General features: G+C 43.0%; 1 protein-coding gene and 1 non-coding gene across 2 annotated transcripts in view; both read right to left on the bottom strand.

Annotated features, from left to right (window-relative positions):
* The window catches only part of PRKCH (protein kinase C eta), a 260686-nt gene that overhangs the window by 14227 nt on the left and 221697 nt on the right, over window positions 1-24762 (bottom strand). Inside the window, exons 11-12 of the mRNA XM_043472241.1 lie at window positions 11556-11694; window positions 10703-10891 (exon numbers count right to left, since the gene is read on the bottom strand). Of these exons, the coding sequence (XP_043328176.1) occupies window positions 10703-10891; window positions 11556-11694 (328 nt within the window). The remainder of the gene's footprint in view (window positions 1-10702; window positions 10892-11555; window positions 11695-24762) is intronic.
* On the bottom strand, window positions 5996-6067 carry TRNAW-CCA. The gene has a single exon. It is a non-coding gene; the product is annotated as a tRNA-Trp (tRNA).

Below are 24762 nucleotides of genomic sequence, written 5' to 3'. Positions count from 1 at the left end.
ACTGACAAAGGTGACTCAGGGGAACGCACCAAACTCCTTTCAGCACTTATTTAACCCGGCCACCTGTGTGAGCAGGAGGAAAGGGCGTTGACTCAGCTGAGTCAGCACTGGTGCCTTGTGATCTCTCACAGGAGATGAAGGAGCACAAAGGAACGCTCACCTCAGGGAGGCCTTCACCTTCCTAAGCTCTGGGGACTCAGGAGGACTGACCCCGCCAAGCCTCTCTGGAGCTGATGAAGCCAAAGTTCAGTGCAACTGCCGAAGCTCTAAGCAAACCATGTATTTTCTTCTGTGTCATGATTATTAGCATTTTGGGATAATTGAATGCCAGTTTAGGAAACTCAGTGACATGGTAGCCAACAGAGAATGTGTTTATACCCAAACCAAGTAAAAAAAAAAAAAACATTTTTTAAATCATCTTTAAGGTCAGCAATCTAGAAAGTCTCCATCTGTTCTTCCGTAAGACTGCATATCTTTATCTTTCCTCTGCTACCTTCTGTGGATGTTGCCAGTTTTTATATAACTGTTCTTTGAGAGCAGGGGTAGGATAGTTTTGCTTCTGAAACATGCATTTAACATAAACCTTCACCGAGATGAGACAGGAGAGACAAAAGGGCAAGAGAGAAAAATAGTCTTCTCTATTGGAGTGGAAACTGTGGTTATTTTTAGTTGTAGGGATCACTGCTTAATGACTTGGGATTTTTTTATTTCTCACGTAGAAAATTGGGCCAAAAACTCTGTACTCCATGTCCCCTCCCCCACTGACTCTCTGCTCCAGGGGGAGTGTTCTCACCAGCAGGTTCTCAGCCCTCTCTCCATGTTTATGTACACTTTGGGGAGACTCTTGAGTTTTTGGTGTAAGGCTATCCAATCCTGTGGTGGGGGTAAAGATGATGAATGGCAGAGTGAGGGAAGGAAAGGAATAGGGGTTAGGGGCTATGTTGGGTGAGATGTTGGTGCCCACCCTGTTCAGCCCCTCCCTCACCGTGAAAGACAGACAAGAACACCCCTCACCCTGAATTGAGGGGACTCACTGACGTTAGTACACCATACAAAGCCCCCGGGTCATGAACATCTATGATGCTATGGTGTTACATAAACGCGTATCCACACAGTTTCTACAGACATGGGATAATAATAATACCTTCTATTTTAAAGTAAGAAGGCATTTAGAAAGCATTTCCTTCTGAAGGAAAAAAAAAAAAAGGGCAGGAAAATATCCAGAAGACGCCAATTCCAGGAATGCTGCTGACCTTATGCTCCAAAGACAAGACTGTCGGGAAATCTCAGGAAGCCAAGTAGGGATGACCCACCACGCTGAGACAGTGGTGAGAGCGGATGTGAGGGGCTGGCTCAGGGATCCTGGCCCTTCCTGCCTCTCCCGTGGGGAAGGGCAGACCCAGCAGAAGAGGGTCACACACAGAGACAAGAGGACCAGCGTGGGCACCGCTCACCAGTGGGTGCTCTCCTTCTCTGCGTGGTATTTGTTACAAATTCTCCTTTGGGGTGCCCTCAGGTACTCAACTTGGGACTGGGAGAGATAAATTAGGAGTTTGGGATTAAAAGATACATACTATATAAAGTGGATAAAAAATAAGGACCTACTGCATAGCACAGGGAACTATATTCAATATCTTGTAATAATCTATAACAGAAAAGAAAATGGAAAATAATATATATATTATGTACATTATATATATATGAGTCATTTTGCTGTACATCTGAAACACAGCATTGTAACTCAACTATACTTCAATTTAAAAGATGCATAAGAAAAAAATTTTAATTGAAAAAAGAAAAAGGCTCCTGGGAAAACAGAAATACAGCTCTCTCCAAAATAAAAAGCTAACACAACCTCATGTACAATTAAGCACTTAATAATCTTGATGATGTTGGTGGATGTTCAAAGAGAGGATGAAGATAATGACAGCTCTCAGCATGCTGTGAAATTACTACTCATAATTTAACAATACCAGTAACTTCTCCTGCATTGTGCCTACCACTTTGAAAATGCTTTCATGGTGCTACCCCCATTTGAAGTGGGTACCAAAGGTGTTACCATCACTGTATTAAGGAATAAAGACTGAGTAGCAGTGGCAAGTAGAGGTCTTGCGACCCTCAGACTAGTGTGTGTTCTTTCCATTCTATTATGTGAGGTTGCTTCGCCTGCCAACCAGGGATTTAGACAAACTGTTTTTATACATCCTCCATCTCTGAAATCCTGTGTCTAAGTTTCTAATGGTCACCAAGCTTCATGACAAATGATTACAATCCAGAAGAGCATGCATGACTTCCTGACAGTTTGGGGATTATGACACCCAGTGGAGTCAACATTAGGAACTCTTTTTTTTTTTTTTAATTTGAAATATACTTGATTTACAATGTTGTATTAGTTTCAGGTGTACATCACAGCGATTAAAATGTTTATAGATTGTATTCCATTTATAGTTATTATAAAACATTGGCTATATTCCCTGTGGTTGTACAATATACTCTTGTAGCTTATATATATTTTATACATAGTAGCTTGTACCTCTTAATCCCCTACCCTTGTCTTGCCACCTCCCCTCTTCCCTCTCTCACGGGTAACCAGTAGTTTGTTCTCTATATCTGTGAGTCTGCTGCTTTTTGGTCATATTCGCTAGTTTGTTGTATTTTTTAGATTCCACATATAGGTGATAGCCTACAATATTTGCCCTTTAACTTATTTCCCTAAGCATGATACCCTCCAGGTTCATAACATTAGGAACTTCTGAAGTCAGTAAGCCCCCAGAATCACAGATGGTTACAAAATCCTTGAAAAAGGCCCGAAGTCCATATTTTTAAAGGAAGCAGGGTATCTTACCTTGATCTGGAATTACAAAACAAAATGAAAGTTCATTCAGAGTCCTTAAAAATGTCTCAACCTACCTAGCTCCTAACAGATGCATTTCCCAAGCCCTAGGTTCCTGGCCAAGGACTAGCACTGAACCTGGCTAGCACTACTCAGAAATTACCATGAGGATCAGTTTCTGAGGAAAGCACACTGCAAAAACATTAGCCTATCTCACCACATGTAAAACTAGCAGATGGGCTTCAGAAGGAGATGTTCACACAACCCAAAGTCATTCTTCCTCAACCTCCTCACCGGATCGTCTCCCACTGTCACCCCTTCAACACCCAGGCCCCCCTCTTACTCTCCACCCTCTCCCCCAGTCCACGTCTGCTCCCCTGTTCTCAACACCATGCTATAGTGGTCATCTGCCGCCTCTCTCCTGAGCTCCAGACCCACGTGACCAACTGCAAGGAATAGACCACTTTCTGAATGTCTCCTGGACCCCTCAGAGGCCCCATGGCATCTTTCCCAGCCCTCACCCTCCCCTATCGCACTAAGGGTAGAACTGGTGATTGCACTTTTTGAACACACATGCTCCACTCCCCTCCGGGTACTTATACAAGTTAGTTCCTCTGTCTAGACTACCCTCCCCCCACCCCCGTCAACCCTACTGAACCCTTGTTTGTTTCTCAACGCCCAGCCGAGACGCTGCTTCCTCTGCCTTGTCCTTATGTCGCTTCCCTGTCCTTGACCCCAGAGAGAGCTTTGATCGTTCCTCCTTGGCAGCGGGCTAAGTATCCGTTTACGTGTTCTCATTCCTACAAGGCTGTGAGCAACAGAAGAGGCTGTGTCTTTTCAGCTTTGCTTCCCGGCACTTCACACAAGGCCAAGCCAAGGGAAGACATCTGACAAGTATTTGCCGGGTGGAATGAGACAGGGATCCTGATTCCCTCATGTATCAGTTTCTCCTACGGTCACAGGCTCATCTCAGGTCAATAGAGAAAGACTCAAATGCACAATCTTTAAATAACACTATCATTCTTATCATAAACATTATATCTTACTTTGTGGAAAGTTAGATGGTTGGCAGATTCATGCTCTGTGAGTATTAAGTACATGGCACCCTGGAAGCTTCCTCCAGTGGCTCATGTTTCTAGGACAGTTGGAAAGAATCATATCAGGGAGTTATTTGGGTGCTAAACATGTGGGGCTCTAAAGGCAAAGGATACTTATTAATGGAAAGGAGAATAAAAATGGGGAGTGGCCAGGTGTAGGCTAGCTCAGAACCCTGGACTGGGAGTCAGAAAAAACTGGATTCTGATCCCAGGGTATTTCCCCCTCACTGTGGTATAATATATAGAACATAATATTTACCTTCTTAGCCACTTTTAAGTGTACAGTTTAGTGGGATTAAGTATATTCACATTGTTGTACAACCATCACCACCATCCATCTACAGAAATTTTTCATTTTCCCAAGCTGAAATTTTTCATCCCTTAAACCCTAACTCCTTACCAACCCCTCTGCTAGCTCCTGGCAACTACCATTTTGCTCTTGTCTCTATGAATTTGATTACTCTAGGATTCTCATGTAAGTGGAGGTCCCTTTGTATTTGCTTTATTTCATTAAACATAATGCATTCAAAGTTCATCCAAGTTGTAACAAGCGTCAAAATTTCCTTCCTTGCTAAGGGTGACTAATCCATTGTATGCATATAACATATTTTGTTTATCCATTCACCTGTTGATGGACACTTGGGTTGCTTCCACTTTTTCCTATTGTTCAGTTGCTCAGGTCCAACTCTTTGCGACCTCATGGATGCAGCACACCAGGCTTCCCTGTCCTTCACCATCTCCCAGAGTTTGCTCAAACTCATGTCCATTGAGTCAGTGATACCCTCCAACCATCTCATCCTCTCTCACCCTCTTCTCCTCTTGCCCTCAATCTTTCCCAGCATTAGGTCTTGTTCAGTGAGTTGGCACTTCGCATCAGGTGCCCAAAATATTGGAGCTTCAGCTTCAGTCCTTCCAATGAATATTCAGGGTTGGCTTCCTTTAGGACTGACTGGTTTGATCTTCTTGCTGTCCAAGGGACTCTCAAGAGTCTTTCCCAACACCACAGTTCAAAAGCATCAATTCTTTGATGCTCAACCTTTTTATAGTCCAACTCTCACATCCATACATTACTACTGGAAAAACCATAGCTTTGACTATATGGATCTTTGTCAATAAACTGATATCTCTGCTTTTTAATATGCTGCCTAGGTTTGTCATAGCTTTTCTTCCAAGGAGCAAGCGTCTTTTAATTTCATGGCTTCAGTCACCATCTTGCAGTGATTTTAGAGCCCAAGAAAATAAAATCTGCAAGTGTTTCCACTTTCTCCCCATCTGTTTGCCATGAAGTCATGGGACCAGATGCCATGATCTTCATCTTTCTGAATGTTGAGTTTTAAGCCAGCCTTTTCACTCTCCTCTTTCACCTTCATCAAAGGCTCTTTATTTATTTATTTATTTATTTTTTCCAAAGGCTCTTTAGATTCTCTTCACTTTCTGCCATAAGGGTGGTGTCATCTGCGTATCTGAGGGTAATGATATTTCTCCCGGAAATCTTAATTCCAGCTTGTGCTTCATCCAGCCCAGCATTTCATGTGATGTGCTCTGCATATAAGTTAAATAAGCAGGGTGACAATATACAGCCTTGATGTACTCCTTTCTCAATTTTGAACCAGTCTGTTGTTTCATGTCCAGTTCTGTTATTTCTTGACCTACATACAGATTTCTCAGGAGGCAGGTAAGGTGGTCTGGTATTCCCATCTCTTTTAAGAGTTTTCTGGTTTGTTGTGATCCACACAATCCAAGACTTTAGCCTAGTCAATGAGGCAGAAGTAATTTTTTTGGGAATTCCCATGGTTTTTCTATGATGCAGTGGATGTTGGCAATTTGATCTCTGGTTCCTCTATCTTCTCTAAACCCAGCTTGTACAACTGGAAGTTCTTGGTTCATGTACTATTGAAGCCTAGCTTGAAGGATTTTGAGAATAATGTTGCTAGCATGTGAAATGAGCACAATTCTACCTTTTAGATTTTGTGAATAATGATGTGAACTAGCCTACCAGGCTCCTCCGTCCATGGGAGGAGGCAAGAATACCGGAGTGGGTTACCATTTCTTTCTCCAGGGGATCTTCCCGACCCAGGGATCGAACCTGGGTCTCCCGCATTGGAGGCAGATGCTTTAACCTCTGAGCCACCAGGGAAGCCCCAATGATGTGAACACTGATGTACAAATATATTCAAGCCCCTGCTTTCAATTCTTTGGGATATACAGAAATGGAATTGCTAGGTTATATGGTACTTCTAAGTTTGATTTTCTGAGAAACTGCCTGCCATACCACTTTCCACAGTGCCTGCATAATTTTACATTCCCGTGAGAGCTACACAAGGGTTCTAATTTGTTTGGTTGTTTTAAGTAATGTGCTGAATGGCCTTTGATGAGTCACAATTTCTCTGGACCTCAAGTTTCCTCATCTATTAAATGAGGGAATTGGAATAGATAATCTTTTAGGTTTCTTCTAGAAAAAAAACAACAACACTATATTGGTCTAATTAAATCAAGTTGCAATTAGAGTCAGAAAGCAGTTTGAATGGTTTGTGAGGCATGACTTGCTACCTCAAACCATCTTCCTAATACAATAAGTAGAATCATACTTTTTCAGAGAAAAGGACCAAGAGTCTAAAAATGCAAAAATGCACCCCAGTCTCATTGATGACATTGGCATCTGCTTCCTGAGCATCTAGTCTATGCTCAGCACTGTTCCAAGTATCCCCCTCACATCATCTCTGATCCCGAGGGTACAGATGAGGAAGACCGAGGCATGGCAGAATCACACTGTGTGCCCAAGTTCCCACAGCCAGCAGGTGAAAGAGCCAACATCTGCCCTCGGACAGCTCTGGTCTGCAGGCCAGTTCCTCACCACCGGGCGCTGACACTTCCCTCCTGGGTGCTTCTCCCCACGTCTTGAGAGCTCTTCACTGTTTTCTTCCTTTTCTTTGATCACACTTCTGTTTAAATATCTCAGCCCTCTGCCAAGAACAGCTGAATTTCCTCAGCTACAGCATTTAAGCTTTTTATTTTTAGGCCTGGGGGCTGAAATGTACAAAGCTGTCTCCGAAATCCTCTCGGTGAATATGTTTTAGTAATTTTCTCTGACATCTTTTCCAGTGTTTTTCAGAAAATTGCTCTTAAGGTACACTCCTTGAGGGAGGAAGAACCAGAATGCTTACCGTGTTCCTGCGTGGCTTATGTGTACGAATTCACTGAATCTGGGGAGTAACCCTGTGACATGGATTTTATTACTTCAATTTACAGATCTTTTGAGCAAGGACACAGATTCAGAGAGGTGTGTTAGCTTGCCAAGGTCACTCAGCCAGAGCGTAGCAGAGCTGGGAGATAAGCCTGCCATGGACTGAAACCCAGGCTTCCTCGTACAGAAAGATGCCCGACAGAGGACACAGAGAGCCACGTAAGAAAGTCAGTGCTCGGCCAGCGACACAGCGTCATCCCCTGTGCTGCTGGCATTAGAAAGGGGCCAAAATAAAGTAAGCCAAGAGGTTCACAACTTCCCAGAAGTGAGTCTGCAGGGAGAAGGAACAACTCAGTCCCCACTGAAGAGCAAAGTCTCGCGAGACACCAGAGGCTGTTTTCTCCCAGAACCAAGATTGTGGAGGCAGGATGCTCCTGGATAACATATATACTAGTTACCAGCAATGTTTCTATAGATATCAAAGATATAAAGTAATTGAGGGAGGGATAAGTCAGGGATTAACATACACACGCTACATATATAAAATAAACAAGGACCTACTGTATAGCACAGGGAGCTCTACTCAATACTCTGTAATAACCTATATGGGAAAAGGACCTGAAAAATAGTGAACATATGTATAATAGACTCACTTTGCTGTACACTTGAAACACAGCATTGTAAATCAACTATACACTAATAAAACTTAAAAAAAAAAAGTAATTGGATCTATCTGGTTAAATATAAATCATCTTAACAGTTCCATGTGAATCTTAACCTTGCTTAGTAGCTACTCTAGGTTTTATAGGGATTGGGCTAAAAGGGGTGAAACCTGTATCTCAGATTTAGTGGGGAAGAATTCTCTTAAGAGGATTCTAAATGCTAAAAAGAGGTTGAGGACTTCTAAAAAAATTAAGAGGAGCAGATGCGGTGATGGTCAGCTCAATGCTGATATGGTCTCTAAAGATTTCTCCCGGACCTGGATTCAAAAGGTATTAAGTGTTTATCAGAGAAAGACTGAACTGGACTGTTAATCCTTAAATAGGGAACATTAAAGTTTCTTGAGGCACAGACTGACTTTTGTTTCCTACCCTGGAGAAGGACATGGCAACCCATTCCGGTGTTCTTGCCTGGAGAATCCCAGGGACAGCGGAGCCTGGTGGGCTGCCGTCTATGGGGTCCGACACGACTGAAATGACTTAGCAGCAGCAGCAGCTTCATGGTACCAAGCACAATAACTTTTATATACTAAGGCCAACAATGCATATTTCCTTATGGCATGAACTAGCATTTTCATTTGAATTATATAACTCTGAGGTCTTTCTTTTAAATAGTAAAAAAAGCTAAATCAGCTATGGTAATTGGACTAAATTAGACTAAATATGTGCATCATGAAAAACCATTAGTACTGTGATGGTGGTCACTGCAGGCTACAGGGGATTAGCATGCCTTGGAAGTCAGAAGGACCCCAACTCTAGACCACAGGACTGGGAGAGTAATAATTCAAAAGTAAGCCCAACTCTGCAGCACAATTTGTTGTGTTATCATAGATTAGGTCATCCACATTTTCCTTCCAAGGGTTGAGAAATTTTAAGGCATAAATCTATAAAGACAAGCCCTTCTCCCTGATTTTTTATTAATGAAAAATTATAAAAGCCACATTCTCCTTAGTCTAGATTTTCTACTAAATATACAAATAAATTTTTCTTATGAAAACAGGGTAGATAGAAGACATTTGATAGAATCCCAAAGTACTTCACTTTTATTTCTATGTGCAATTAAAGCTTCTTCAATATTAGGAGAGCACTGGTGCCTGAACTTGAGAATCAAGTAATAAATTATGATTCACTTGGGCAATATTTGCCTGAGAAGGATTTCTGTGATCATTTCCTGAGAAGTCTCCACTTCTGAAGCAGTGGAGACTTCTCAGGAACAACCATTCTATCGGCCCCAGGACAGAGTAATCTGTAAACAACATGTCCTTAAAGTGACACTAATTATATGACTGGAGATTTCCAGAGAGGCAAGCCTCTCACCAACAAAGCTAGTATTTCCCGAATTTAGTTTTTTTTGTCTCCAATCACTGGAAGTGATATAATTTGAACAAAGTAATTTTTGTTCATAGATACTACCCATAGATACCACCCCAGAGAAAATGGATTGTTCTGATATTCCCCTATTTGGAGAATATTCATCTTTATTCTCTCTGTGCATATACTGGGAAATAATACCTGATTTCCTAATAGGGTATTGACCCAAATTATATTATTCTCTCATTACATGTTAACTTTTTTATAACTTTATATTTTACTGGTATATTCAGGGTCTATAGGATATATAAGACTGTAAGGACAACAGGTGATGTCATATACCTGGTAATAAACAATACGAAAAAATTAGTTATCATTCTGTACATTAAACAGGTCCTAGAATCAGAAGGTTATTGGCATATGGCAGGGCCCTTGATCAAAGCCCTGGAAGAATTTCTCCTTCTTGTTGGTTGTTCCTTCTTAATTTTTTTCTGGTTTTCTTCATCTATTTCTTTTTAAAGCTTTTTATTTTATATTAGAGAACACTGATGAACAATGTTGTGATAGATTCAGGTGGACAGTAAAGGGATTCAGCTGTCCATATAGATGTATCCATTCTCCCCCAAACTCCCTTCCCATCCAGGCTGCCACATAACATTTAACAAAGTTCCCTGTGTTACACAGTAGGATCTTGTTGGTTTATCCATTGTGTATATTACTTGTGACTCTCTTATTTTCAACATAAAAGCATCAAATCCACGTTTCTTCCACACTTGGAAATAAGGCTTCCATCACATTGCCTTAAATGCACAAAATAAACACTTTTTCTACACAATATTCCACACTGCACCTAAATTGTGGGCCTGGCACCTGACTTACACAAGGACAACATGGAAGCAAATGAGATCTTGCCCAAATCTGAGAAACCTCTCTTCTCTGCCAGCACTACTGGAAAGGCCCCTTCATCCTGCTCCTTGGATGTTGCCGACAGAAACACAATCAGTACAGAAACAACTGCTAGCGCCATTTACATGACCCAACAGCCTTATTCATCCTGACTGGATGAAATAGGAGCATCACCTCACCTACACTGAAGCCACAAGTGGTAGAAATAACTTGACATCTGGCCAACAATGCTATCAACGACTGTTACATGTGCTCAGTTGCTCAGTCATGTCAGACTCTTTGCAACTGTATCCCACCAGGATCCTCTGTCCATGGGATTCTCCTGCCAAGAATACTAGAGTGGGTTGCCATTTCCTCCTCCAGGGGATCTTCTTGACTCAGGGATCAAACCTGCATCTCTTGTGTCTCCTGCGTTGGCAGGCAGATTCTTTACCACTAGCATCACCTGGGCAGTTGGCTCCAAAATAACTATTGCATAAGAGGACAAAAAAGCCTGAGAAAACTCTGGTTCTTTGATTCTATAGATTAAAACACACATTTCAGTTAGAGCTGGTAGGTGGGATCAAAAAACAAACAAACTTCAAACCCAAACAGCACACACAGCATGCTGGTTTATAACAGTTGGAAAGCTGGCTGAGTATGTCACACTTACAGATTTCAGGATCCCTGTGGCGTCTTCATGCAGCCATGTAGGGTAGACCACTTCATCATTCAGTATGGCCTCAAAGAGGTCATCCTCGTTCTCTGCCTCGAAGGGTGCGTGGCCACACAGCATCTCGTAGAGTAGCACGCCCATAGCCCACCAGTCCACCGCGGGCCCGTAGAGCATCTCCTGGAGGATCTGTGCAAAGGGGTGACATGAGAGGAGCTCTGTGCATCTAGTGAACAAACGCACCCTTAATGACTACAGAAAATGAAGGGTTAGGAGCTGAAGTAAAGCAAAGAAATTTCCTGCACTGGCATGCATGTTTCAGTCCATCTCTAGATTGGGGTCTATTTTCCTGGGGTCAAATCAGAGGCCTTCTCATCCCGGTGGTCAAACATCTATGATCTACTTAGGCCAAAGTAATAGTATACGCCGATCCAAACCTGAAAGCACTTTGGGACTACATCTGTGGAGGAGGAGGAGGTGGGCTCACTCACTCATATGGGGGCAATTCAAGAGCTTGTAGTTATTTCTGCTAAATGGGGCTGGGATCAAAGCTCTGTGTAGAGACAAAGGAGAAAATTAAATGGGACAGGTGTAGAGTGCACTTTGTCCTCACATTCAGGGCTAAACCCTGAAGCAACTGCAAGGTTTACAAAACTCTTTTGGACTTGAATTTGTACTGGGAGGAACCGAGGACATTTTTGGCCATCATTCACCCAAGGAGCCAGAGAGGAGTCTGGAGGTGTCAGCTTTCAACGCCGCCCACAAGCAGCAGCGTCTGCTCAGCCTTGCCTTTTGGATGGGGCTGCTGGGGAGTCTGGATTCCCAAAGCCGCTTAAGCAGTGAGCACACTCACCTCCGGAGCAATATAGTCAGGCGTGCCGCAGAAGGTGGCCGTGGTGACCCCGTTGCAGATCCCCTCCTTGCACATCCCGAAGTCTGCCAGTTTGCAGTGGCCCTCATGGTCCAACAGTACGTTGTCCAGTTTCAGATCTCTGCAAGAAACACAGAGCAGCAAATATGGGAGGGCAGCCAGGCCCCAAACCATCCACCTGGCTGAACTAGGTCATGAGATGGGGGTCAAACAGCCGGGAGAGCTTTCTGCACCCACCCTTCAAAGGGGACACACTTGTTTGTGTTATCTGGATAAGAGATTGAGATCTGCTCTCGAAATCTGCCTCATGGTCCTGGATGATGGTTCCATCTGAATGGGCTAACCACGCATCAAAACACAGGCTGCCCATTAAAAACTGACAATGTGACTGCCAGGCTTCCCACTGACCTTCTATCCAGGAGACATCCACCCCCGCTACACCCTGTTCTGCGGCATCTCTCTCTGCCCACTGGCCTTCGCTCAATGAAGTCCTAGAGCACGTAGCCACTGCGCAGCACACAGTGGGATAGGCATCAAGAGCAAGATGATCCTTCTCCCCAAGGAACGCACTGTGTGTTTGGGAGACAGATAGATATTCACTCGACTGTCTGCTCCACGGAGGAGGCATCAGATGCATCTGGTTCATGCTGTGCCTAGCACAATGCACTCAATAAATCTTTGTTCAAAGTATATACACATAGATGTGTGTGTGTGTGTGTGTGTGTGTGTAGATACGTGTATGTATACACACATACATTGGGGGAAAGAGGAAAGGAGATGGGGAGGGAGATAGAACCAACTGTTGTGTAATACAAGTGGCATGAGAGAAGTAGGAACCATGTGCTGTAAGAGAAAAATGAGAAGGAACAATTAATTCCTATTAGTGGCAGGACAGAGGGACAGTTCCACAGGAGAGGCAGGAATTGAGCTGGGTCTTACAGCATGAGTCAGTCTCCTAGGTGGGGAAGCGGTATGAGACGGTCACTGTGGGCAGGTGGACAGGGCCAGCGCACAGAGCAAGCGCAGAGATGCAGGTGAGCTCAGGAACCCCATGTGGCCTAGGAGGACTCACAAGGAAACACTGAGGCCATCACAATGCCAGGGCTAGAAAGCAGAGCTAGGTCCATACTGTGAAGGGCCCTGCATACCACACTAAGGAGTTCTGATACTTAGATATTAGGCAAAAGTGATCCACTGAAACTCTCTAAGTTTTCCAGCTGATGAAAAAAGATCAGCTAGAGGGGAGCTGAGAGAGTCCAGGGAAGAGATGTTAAGACCTGAACCAGGACGGTGACAGATGGAATGGAAAGTAAGGGTCAGTCAGCAGTGTTTTAGTGAAAACACTAGCAGGATTAAGGCCTGATGACCACTTAAAGGCAGATGAAGAGCAGCAGCAGAACTGATGACTCCTGGGTTTCTGCCTTAGATTCAGTGGGTTAGTGGGGACATTAATGACCAGGGAAAAGCAAAACAGGAGTGAGAACAGGGTTTGTTTGGGTATAACCCAGATACATAGAAACCTCAGATATTACGGTGAGTGCATGGCAAAGGCACTCACCCTCCCTCCCCTAACCCAGAGGAGCAGAATCCAATCACAGGAAGTGAGTTTCCAGCAGCAGAACTGCTTGGTGAAAGGTATCGATGGAGGTAGGAATATTGGTCAAATGTCAATAAAACTGTCTGCAAATGAAAGGCAGTGCTCCTAAACACCCCCTCCCCGACATAGGCTTCTGGCATCAACTGTCTCCCATTGCCCACACATACCAGGCATCATAACAGAGGGAAGCTGGCACCACAGCAAGCTGGGAAAGAGTCCCACACACCTACATCCCATTGTCTGCCTCTCAATCTAGCCTTGGGGAGGATCAGGGGAGCAGCCCTGCCTACAGGGCGACAACCTCTATCCTTTGATTTTTCAAGGAAAGATGTGCTCAGAGGCAACCACACTGGCTTAGCAGTGAAGGAGGCTGCCCAGCCAGCAGCAATGCTAGACCACCGCCCTGACCTGGAGGTCTGCAGTCGACTGCCAGGTGGGAAGCTACAGTAGCCGCGGCCTCCTGGGGCTATGATATGGGGGGTGACAGTGGTCCCTCACTGGGCATCTCCACAGTGGGGGCTACTGACTGCTGCTCTGGCTCTTAGCATCCCCAGGGGGCTGTGTCGGGGTATTCATGGCTCTGTTTTCCCATATCTTCCCATCTCCACTCTGACAATAAAGGCCTGTTGGGCTGCTTGGCCCGAGGGGAGAGGCTGGTCTCTGTCCAGCCCGGGATCACGTTGCCACTCCAGGGAGGCAGGTGATGACAGAACTGGCAAGACTGGTTTCCACCCTGGGCCCAGTGAGTTGATGCGGCTGGACCACGTGGGACCTGCAGACAGGGGTCACTGGCAGCCACCCAGGAAGGAGAACCAAGTCCCGTTTTCCAGGAATCCCCGGAGAAGCAAGATGAGAGCAGCAGCGTTCTCAGGCCAGCCTCCACTCTGCGCTCATGCTCCAGGCGTCTCCCGGGTATCTGGTGGAGATATGCTGGGTGCCTGTGCAGCCACTTCAGCAATGCGAGGCTCCTCCACCTCTAAACCAGACTCGGCCCCGGCCCCCCGGTCAGCCTCCTGCCCCTTTCCCTGGGCAGAATCCCACGTCCCACACAAGCTTTCAGTGGGCTCTGGTCTGTGGAAACCATGTCCTCCTCCACTGCCCTCTCAACACACACACAGTGTGAGCAAGATTCATTAGCCCACATGAAGGCAGGATCCCAGAAGAACAGGTGTGTGTGTTGTTGGGGGGCGGGAGGATTCTGGTCATAGCCACTGTCAAGAGCATGGTCTCAGTCGTTCTGCTAGAAGTGGTTTCAGACTCGAGGCCCTATTAGCGCCTGGTTGTCTGGCTCCTCTGGGGACTCATCAGTCCAAACACTGTCATCTCTAATCTCTGCCAGCTCCAGCTTCTCATCTGCGGCTCCAGGAGGGATCACGGCCTTAGGGGATCTGAGCCTCGGGGCTGGCTTTATCAGCACCATGTTCCAGCCCAGCAGTCCACGTCTGTGTGGTCCTACACTCAGAGACCTCTGATTCTCACACTGCCTGAAAGGGTGGCTGCATTTCTAAAATCTCCTGAAGCCAACGCGCCTGCTGAGAGCTCAGAAAGGATCTCCTTGGGTAGAAGAAGCAAGTGCTAACAGAAACCCACGATGGTCTAAAGAGCCGAACTGACATTGCTCAAGAGAGCTTGTGACTAACGTCCCAGCTAAGAGGTCTGACTGCCTCTTACTCAGCAGCCGTCACAGGTATCAGGACTTGTTCAGGGAGGGAAAAGCGCTTTGTCATCAGTTTCATATGCTGCCCATCACAATGCCCTCTGCTGAGAGAAGTCTTGGGACACGGCCCCGCTGCTCAGGACAAGGAACTGAGCGGCCCTAGGGATGTGACTTGGCCTGGTCATAGGATGCCCCAGGGCACAGAGGCCAGTTCTACACCTCAGTCCTGACTTTGCAGTCTGCTTTTAGGCATTTTCAGAACTGGACCAGCCTTGAGGGAAATGCCATTGCTGGTTTCATACCAAGTACTACCTGAGATCTGATGCTGGGAATGATTGAAGGCGGGAGGAGAAGGGGACGACAGAGGATGAGACGGTTAGATGGCATCACTGACTCAATGGACATGAGTTTGAGTAAGCTCCAGGAGTTTGTGATGGACGGGGAAGCCTGGTGTACTGCAGTCCATGGGGTCGCAAAGAGTCGGACACGACTGAGCAACTGAACTGAACTACCTAACAGGACAAAACTCTCAACTAGAAATAATAAGGGGGTTTGATTAAGAGCATAAGATAACCTGAGGATTCAGTTCTGCCCTCAGCCCAAACGTCTCATACCTCTACTGTGAGGTCTGTGCCAATGTCCCCAGATGGTCAGCTCTGCCCCCAGAGCACCCAGTTCACAGCTCTATGACTGACAACTTTCACTGCATTCCAGAAGACTCTGTCTATACACCTGTCTCACCCCTTGGCTGGGGCTGAGCCTTATTGCTCCCTGGCCTCAGCGCACACCTGGCACAAGATGCTGACCAAAGAGATAAACAGAGGCATTTTGGATGGGTCACAATGAGTTGCACCAGCCAATTCAGAGCCTATTTTATTTTGGGGGGAAGGAATGAAGTTCCATAAACTTCACTGGAACCCTTGTGCCAAAGTAATTAAACCTACAAAAATCCATGTGCTTTTCCTCTTGGAGAGAGATTCCAGGGGTGAAAGAAAGAGCCCCGAAATATAATAAATTCAAATTCTCTGCTTTAGGGGAAAAGACACCACTTTAGGAGGGGCAATTATAAAGCAGAGAGGACCCAAGCATAATCCTTTCCCTCAGCTCACACACAGATGAAAGAGGAGAACACAGAGCCATTTGTGGCTATTGTCAGCTTCCACTCTAAGGGTAAATAGCTATCTTCACTTAAACAAAAAAACCAAAGCAAAAAAAAAAAGTCACTCTTTGACTCCTGAATTGAATATGAAATAGGCAGAGAGGTCAGTTTTTGGCTTTGGACTTCCTCAGCCTCCCCAGCCAACATTTAAGTCAGCAGCCGAAGTTAACAAGGCTCCACAACGAAGATTACAAGTTCATACAGGGCACAGGCTCAGATCCTAAAACACCAAATACACAATTATGGCCTCATCATTCATTAGCTTATTGAGCAGTGGTATTTAATAGCTCTACCTTTGTTATGCAAGCACAGAAGGGTAGAAAGAGTTATTTTATCCTCCCTGATGGTCTGAAAGGTACATTGTTCTTGCCAGGGTAATGAGGGTTACTTAAAATGCCCACAGTGGTTTCAGAGAGGATTCTGAAGTGGTTGAAAACAAAGGAAATTCAGAAATTGTATTTGTTTTGTTTTCACCACGAGCTATTCTGAGAGTCATAAAACAGAATGACAGGAGTCTTACTGCTTAGATCTCTGGACTCAGTTATTCTTCCAAAAGAAATAAAGACCAGTGAGTTGAGACTGGCTCCTTGAACAACAATGCATCTAAGAGGCTATTCAGAAGCTATTTTTAATGTATCTAAAAAAATTTTATCATGGAACATTTCAAACTTATATGGAAGAATAGTGAATAACATAACATCTCCTGTAGTGATCACACAGCAAATACAGCTATCTGCCCAATCGTGTTTCAACTGTACTTCTACTGCCTTCTTGACCCATCTTTTTTGTCGGATCTAGAAGCAAATCCAAAATATGAAATCGTCTCATCTATCCATATTTCAATATCTAAATCTAAAAGACTATTTTTTAGATAGAGTACAACTTTGGTATTAGTTATCTTAAAATATACAGTCAATATACTATTGTAAGTATATTGCTTTTTGTCTGTTTGCTTATTTGGGTGTGTGTGTGTGCCTGAAAAAACCTTCTGTAGATGATGATAACAAAATAACAACAACAACAATTAGTGTCAGTAGTAGTAACATACACTGAATGTTCACTAAATGCTAAGTGCTTCATCCACATTCTTATTTTACCTTCAACCCTATGAAGTAAGGTCTACATCAACGTCATTTAGTGAGCCAGGGATAAAGTCAGGATTTGAATTCAGTTCTGCTCACCTCCCTTCTAAGGCCTGGGCTCCAAACCCACCACAATAGGCACCCTCTCTTCCATACAGTGCTACTGTGTCACTGGCTAATTCTCCTAGTAGGCTGTTTCCTGAAAGAACTTCATCAACTGAAACAAGAACCATCTGAAAATTAACAAATATCCTGAAACTGATTTATGCCAAAAGGACATGTGACACATTATTAAATGCATAATCAAAATTCTAGAAAAATAAATTCTTTGTTTGGTTCTTAACTTTTGCATGGAGGAGTTGATTGGATTTCATCCAATCTTGAAGGTACAGGAGTAGGGGATCACAGAGCAAATCTCTTTCTAGTTGTCAAATACTATAACGATAACTCTCTACCCTTTTCTAAGGAAGAAAAGCTGACATGTAGGCAAGAGTTAAGAGGTGGCATTTGCCAAGAGAGTGAATTTGGATTATGATCTTAGTCTCAAAACAAAACCATTTAGGGTTAGTTTGTGTTTTAAATATCTGGGTTTATAAAAACTTGACAGCTTTTTGAAGCAGGGCCAATTGTATTAAATTGGTAAAAGAATTCTAAAACGTCACTGAAAAAGCAAAAGCCTAAAATGTGGTTTTATCACCTGTTATAGTAATGCCATTTGTGTGTTACCTAACAGAAGACATTCAGCCATTCATTCATCCAACAAATCTCTGGGTACCATCCACGAGCCAGGCAATATGCAAGGGGCTCAGAAGATTAAAGGAGACAGGAAAGAGCAGGACCTCATACAGCAGGGTCCAGTGAGGATTTCAGTCTTTGGTCCAAGAGGGAAAAAAAGAAAAGAAAAATATTGAAAGGTCTTAAACAGGAGAAGGATGGCATTAATCTGATTTTACAACAAGCCCCTCCAGCCACAAGGAAAACAGGTCAGAGGGGAAGAGACAGAACATGAAGAGACCAGTTGGGAAGCTACTGGAGTATTCAGAAAAGAACTGATGGTGGTCTGGGCCAGGGTGGGGCAGTAATGTAAAGAGAACTAGACAGACGGAGAACTACCAGGGGAAGAAAGTAATAGGATTTAGTAATGGAAAGATGCAGAAGGTAAAAAAAGAACGTATGAGCATGTTCTGGCTTAAAGAATTTATTTTGGACATATTGAGGTATTTTTTAGACATCTGAGTAGACATGTTTAATGGGCAGCTGAATATACACTGCTAGAGCTTAGATGAAAGGCCAGGCCAGGGATAGAAAATGAAGAGTCATTAGTTGGGTGTGGATGAGTTCACCTGGGGAGAGAGAATGGAATGGAAAGGCAAAGGCTTGGGATGAAGCTTTGGAAAGAGCATCCTGAGGATAACATCCCTGGTCATTTTCACACTCAGAGCACAAACACTTTGTTGTTCAGTCACTCAGTTGTGTTCAACTCTTTGCAACCCCATGGACTACAGCATGCCAGGTTTCCATGTCCTTCATTATCTCCCTGAGCTTGCTCAAACTCATGTCCATTGAGTCGATAATGCCATTCAACCATCTCATCCTCTGTCACCTCCTTCTCCTCCTGCCCTCAATCTTTTCCAGCATCAGGATCTTTTCCAGTGAGATAAATTATAGTCAGGGTGGGTAGCATAACTGGGTACCAGGAAGGAAAGAGCCAACTGTTTTGCTTCCAATGAACCAAATGTAGTCCTGTTAAGATTTAAAAGGCTTAGAAAATGTTACCCTTTCATGTTCAAAACCATTTCATGAATTCGTTCTAGGTTAAACTCTCAACCTCTGCTACATGAAGGGATCCTTTGGGGAGTGTAGACTTAGGTTTTTTACTTTACAAAGATGTTTGTTGCTGTATTGTGCATAACAGAGCAAATTTTGGAAGCAAGCTAAATTATTTATTAAGAGGGGAATAGCTAAATAAATTATGGTATATCCATGACAGAATTTTATGAAGGCTATTAAAGTTGTATGAGGTGTAATGAAGGACAAATAAATGCAGGGAAATGCTTATGACAGAAATTTTGTCTTTTGAAAATGATTTTCTTTTGTGATTATACAAGTACTATTTTCATTGTCTTAAATTCCATCATTCCTGAAAAAAATTATGGAGAAAACAAGAAAAGGTTTTTAGTCATACAATCTTTCCTTAATGCCACACTAACAAATGTTATGAAGTAACTTTTTTCTCACTTAATGAACTTTTGGACATATTTCTATATCCTGTAGATCTGCCTCATTCTTTGTAATGGTTACATAAAATTCCATTATAAAGATGTTCCATAATTTAATTAGGTCCTTTTCCATAAACATGTAGATTGTTTCTAATTGCTTGCATCTTTAAACACATTACTCCATGTGTCCATGGAGTAATGAACATTATTTGCACTCTTGTAGGAGGGTTAAATTTTTAGAAGTGGAAATGCTGTGTTAAAGTGTACAAATGTTTAAAATTTAAATAGACGTTGAGTAACTGCCCTCTAAAAAGCTGGCACCAATTTATACTCCCACCAATAGTGTACAAGAGCATCCATTTACCTTCCATATTCAAGTTAGATGTAATCACCCTTTTATCCTTGCCAATTTGCTAGGGGAAAATGATCTCACTGTTTTACCTTCATTTCTTGATTATTGAGATTAAACTTTAAAAAAAATCTATATGGTTAATGGCCATTTGTATTTCTTCTGTCTGTTGCCTACTCACAAGTTTTATCCGTCTTAAAATTTGAGTTGCTTTTTGGATTATATTGTAGAGATTCATTACACATAATGGACAGCAGAAATTTGTTATATTGGTTGCAAATATTATTGTTCAGCTTGTTTTGTTCTGTTTATGATAACTTTCATATTTTTTATATAATCAAATCTATCAATCTTTTTATAGCTGCTGGGTTTCATGACTTATTTACAGGATGATACAATTCTAAATGAAAAAGCAGAACACAAAATTTTACTTTCAATATTCTTTTAATTATGTTACAACTATTGGAGAGGGAAGGAAGAAAGACAGGAGGGAAAGGAAGTTGGGAAAAGCTAAAAGATTACATGTCTAGGTGATATGTTCATGAATGATTTTTTCTTTTATGTACTTTCTAAATTTTTTGTAGGAATTATGTATTACTTTGATAGCCAGGAAAAAGTCTTAAGATATGTATTTACATATTTTGGCTTTAATCCTTTTCTTTAGTCTCTCTACTCTTTCAGGCTATAATTCCCAAGGAAGATGTGTAGGGAAAGTGATCTACTGGTAGGAATGGAAAGGACTTATTCTGGAAACCAGGTTGCAAGGGCATGTTGAAAAAAAATCACCTTACTTCCTTAGGGAACATGAACATTTGTGGACTCAGAATTCTGACCTGTTGTCAGAAGCTCATTTTTTTTAACCAATGAAATTATTTAAAGTGTCTCACATGTACATAATTATCATGAATGGCATTGATATTTTCAAACGCTCCATGATATGTCCCTAAAGTCTTAACCAACTTAAAGATGAGAATGAGGCACCTGCTAAATGAAGCAACGTTCTGAATTATTAAATGAGGTCCCCATGCCATTTGTCCTCATAAAGTGACATTCTAGCTGGTGTTTGTGAGGCAGATCTATTGCAACACTGGCTTAAGAACTAATATATGAAGCATGAACATTCATCATTATGAGAGTGGATGTAAAATAACTTATTTTCTAGTGAATGAAAAACAATACAACAATTTCCAGCCCAGAAAATGTTAGAAGCACCTTTGTGGCTCTTTTCCCTCTACCTTTTCCTATTTCTTCCCAACAGCTACTTGAGATGGGAAATAATCATAATAAATGACTCTGTGGCAAGGCTGGCTATTACACCCCCTTTAAAACAGGGCCAGAGACTCACAAACGAACCCCCTCAGGCCAGGTGCTGGGCTCCATAGCAGGCAGCTTGTTTCCACCATCACCCCTGTGTACACACAGGACCAACTTGAGCAAAGGGCCTGAGAAATTTCCCCCTGCCTTGTCTGACGGTAGGGAAAAAAAGAAGCACAAAGGAAACACTCCCTGACTCTCTGGACAAATGCAAGAGGCAGTGAGTTTGGCTGATGTCCACCCTGTGTGGATCACACACCTCCTGAGGACCATCAAATGAATGAGCCATCAAACTGGCAGTTGAGCCTTCCACATTTTTTTTTTTTTTCATTCCATTTCCCCTACACTTCCAGGAGGGTTGAAATTCCCTGGCTGAAGCAGCACAAATTTATTTAGGAGCTCCTCACAGTACTTTTATTTTATAGTTGCCAAGAAAAAACTCTCACCGATCCTTCTTGTCAAAACACTTCCTACAAGATGCCTGGCAGCATCCCGTGGGAGAGCAGGAGGCAGAGTGGAGGGCTTGGGACAAAGACACCAAAGAGATGACAGCCCCTTGGTGGCCAGGGACCTTCTGGCCATCAGGCCTAGGTCCAACAGAGAAGAGATGCTGGGTACAACGTCATACCTGGACTTGATGATTCAGGGGAAACAAAGTGATCAACAAGCTGAATCCTCCTTTAACAACACAGGCCCCCCACTGCAGAGAGCCAAGTGCAACTGACCCATGGAAAACCACCTGCCAGGGCAGCTTGGCTTCCCAACCACAGAAATACAACAAGGAAATAAAGGTTCTCCAGCTGCAAGATCACCAATAGCATCAGCGAGTCATGGGGATTCTGAGAGCCTGCAAGCTGGGGTCAGGGTAGGCAGGCAGAAGCTCCTTACTGGCTGGCTAGTTGCAGGGCATGTGCACAAAGATGAGGATGGAAAGATTTCCAATAAGGAAGAATCAGAGCACAGCTCCCTCCTAAGCAGGAGGAATCTAAGGACAATTGGGGCAGCTGTGGACTGGATGGGGATCCTGGTCGACAGATCCTACCAGGTTTATGTTGGACACACAGCACCAATACCAACAAACAGGTTCATAGAGTGCAGCTCTGTTAACATTACAGGGCACTAGGAAAGGCCAGCTGTGGTTGCTGCCATCATTGCTGGAGACAATGGGGACAGTGTAAATAAGGGACAACGAGAACCCTAACCTGTCCTGCTGTGGCTACTAGCTCCCTGAAAGGAAACCCAGGGCTCTTCTGACTAATGGGACTAGATCCCATCACTGAGGCAGTTCCCTGAAGAGAGGCTACTGCGAAGAGATAGTAATGTCCCTCCTTTGCCAGAGTTACTACCTGGGATGAACAAGTAGCAAGAGTTGTTGCAGTGGATGCTGAAGGAACATGCAGCCTTGCAGAATATGTGAAGGGGACACGGGTACTACTGGGAGGGGGTGATGAGGAATAGTTTATGGCAGGAAGGAGTAGAGTTTATAGCCCCAACCCAGGAAGGGATATGCTTGGCAAATGGCTAAACACAAATCCTTGCCAGCATTAGTAATACCTTACACAATAGCAATTTCAGAGGGGAGGGGCGGGGAGGGGCGAGGGGAGGGGAGATGGAGGGAGACCAAGGCTGACTTGAACCGGAACTTTCAGCCACACCTACGGGTCTTATCCAGTTACCTGCTCTCCCCATTGGAGAAGAAACCTGAGCCATCTAAAGGGAAGTCTCTGAAAAGCCCAAGGACACCTGGAGTTCAGAGCCACTCCCAGGTCCTAAGAATTCAATGGAAACCTCACATCTTAGTTCTGGCTTATACTTGGTACTGCTTTGTCTTCTAATTATGTTTTGCACAAAAAGTCTTGCTTTCCCAAATCAGATTACAAACTCCAAGAGTAGGCCTGGAATATTCCACAGGTCATTTCCAGGCTACTGATCACAAGCTAGATGCAGGGCAGCAACACACATCTGAGTTCCTTTCCAAGAAAGAACTTTACTGGTTTCCTCCGAATGCTATGCATATCAGAGGAAAATGTGTAAAGCATCAAAATTTCCTCTAAGACATTCCCTTTGGGAGAAGTCATTGCTACTTCCTCAACACCTACCCTATCCGTTCCCAGGACTTAGTCTTGAAACCAAAGAGCCCATGTTTTTCAAGAAAACCATTTATATGGTTTACTTTGAAATATGTGAGCACTTATATGTGGAGATGCTGTCCAAAGACTCCCCAATTTTATGTAGTAATATTCTTTTTAATTGAACAAACTCCAGAAGATAGTGAATGACAGGGAAGCCTGGCAAGCTGGAGTCCATGGGGTCACGAAGAGTCAGACACAATAATTCTTCTTATTAATCTGTTAAATGTGTGAGAATCATGATAACCTCCTATGATCTTAAAAATCAACAGAATTCACAAATCATGAGGAAAAGCATTTTTAATTTGTACATCTTAGTTTTGCTTTGGAAAGTATCACCTAGCTTGCAAGCAAAAGTAGCAGATGAACACATCTTTTGAGAGGAGATTAACATTCTTCTGGCCTGAATGCTGGACTAATCTTGATCCAATAAATACCGGCTAGTTCAGTTTGGTCACTTTCCCAGCACCTCAGTTTCTCTATTAAAACACTGTTAAGTTCTCCAGAATAGATCACATCCTGGGCCAAAAATCTAGTCTTGGTAAATTCAAAAAAATTGAAATCATTCCAGTCATCTTTTCTGACACAGTGCAGTAAGATTAGATCTCAATTACAGGAAAAAAAATTATTAAAAATTCAAACATATGGAGGCTAAATAACACGCTTCTGAATAACCAACAAATCATAGAAGAAATCAAAAAAGAAATCAAAATATGCATAGAAATGAATGAAAATGAAAACACAACAACCCAAAACCTATGGGACACTGTAAAAGCAGTGCTAAGGGGAAGGTTCATAGCATTACAGGCTTACATCAAGAAAACAAGAAAAAAACCAAATAAATAACCTAACTCTACACATAAAGCAATTAGAGAAGGAAGAAATGAAGAACCCAGGGTTAGCAGAAGGAAAGAATCTTAAAAATTTAGGCAGAAAATATGCAAAAGAAACTAAAGAGGACCATAGCAAAAATCAACAAAGCTAAAAGCTGGTTTTTTGAAAAAATAAACAAAATTGACAAACCATTAGCAAGACTTCATTAAGAAACAAAGGAGGAGAAGAACCAAATTAACAAAATTAGAAATGAAAATGGAGAGATCACAACAGACAACACTGAAATACAAAGGATCATTAAGAGACTACTACCAGCAGGCTCTATGCCAATAAAATGGACAACTTGATGAAATGGACAATTCCTAGAAAAAGTATAACTTTCCAAAACTGAAGCCACAAAGAAATAGAAGATCTCTTAACAGACCACATCCACAAGCAAGGAAATCGAAACTGTAATCAGAAATCTTCCAAGGCCAACAAAAGCCCAGGACCAGATGGCTTCACAGCTGAATTCTACCAAAAATTTAGAGTTAGCCCGCAACGCCTATTCTTACTCAAACTTTCCAGAAAAATTTGCAGGATGAGGTAAACTTCCAAACTCATTCTATGAGGCCACCATCACCCTATTTCCAAAACCAGACAAAGATGCCACAAAAAAAGAAAACTACAGGCCAATATCACTGATGAACATAGATGCAAAAATCCTTAACAAAATTCTAGCAAACAGAATCCAACAACATATTTAAAAAAATCATACACCATGACCAAGTGGGCTTTATCCCAGGAATGCAAAGATTCTTTAGTATCCGCAAATCAATCAATGTAATACACCATATTAAGAAATTGAAA

The sequence above is a fragment of the Cervus canadensis genome, chromosome 6 (assembly GCF_019320065.1).
Source record: "Cervus canadensis isolate Bull #8, Minnesota chromosome 6, ASM1932006v1, whole genome shotgun sequence".
Taxonomy (NCBI): Eukaryota; Metazoa; Chordata; class Mammalia; order Artiodactyla; family Cervidae; genus Cervus; species Cervus canadensis.
The sequence above is the reverse complement of the archived record's forward strand: the minus strand, read 5'-3'. Positions and strand labels throughout refer to the sequence as shown.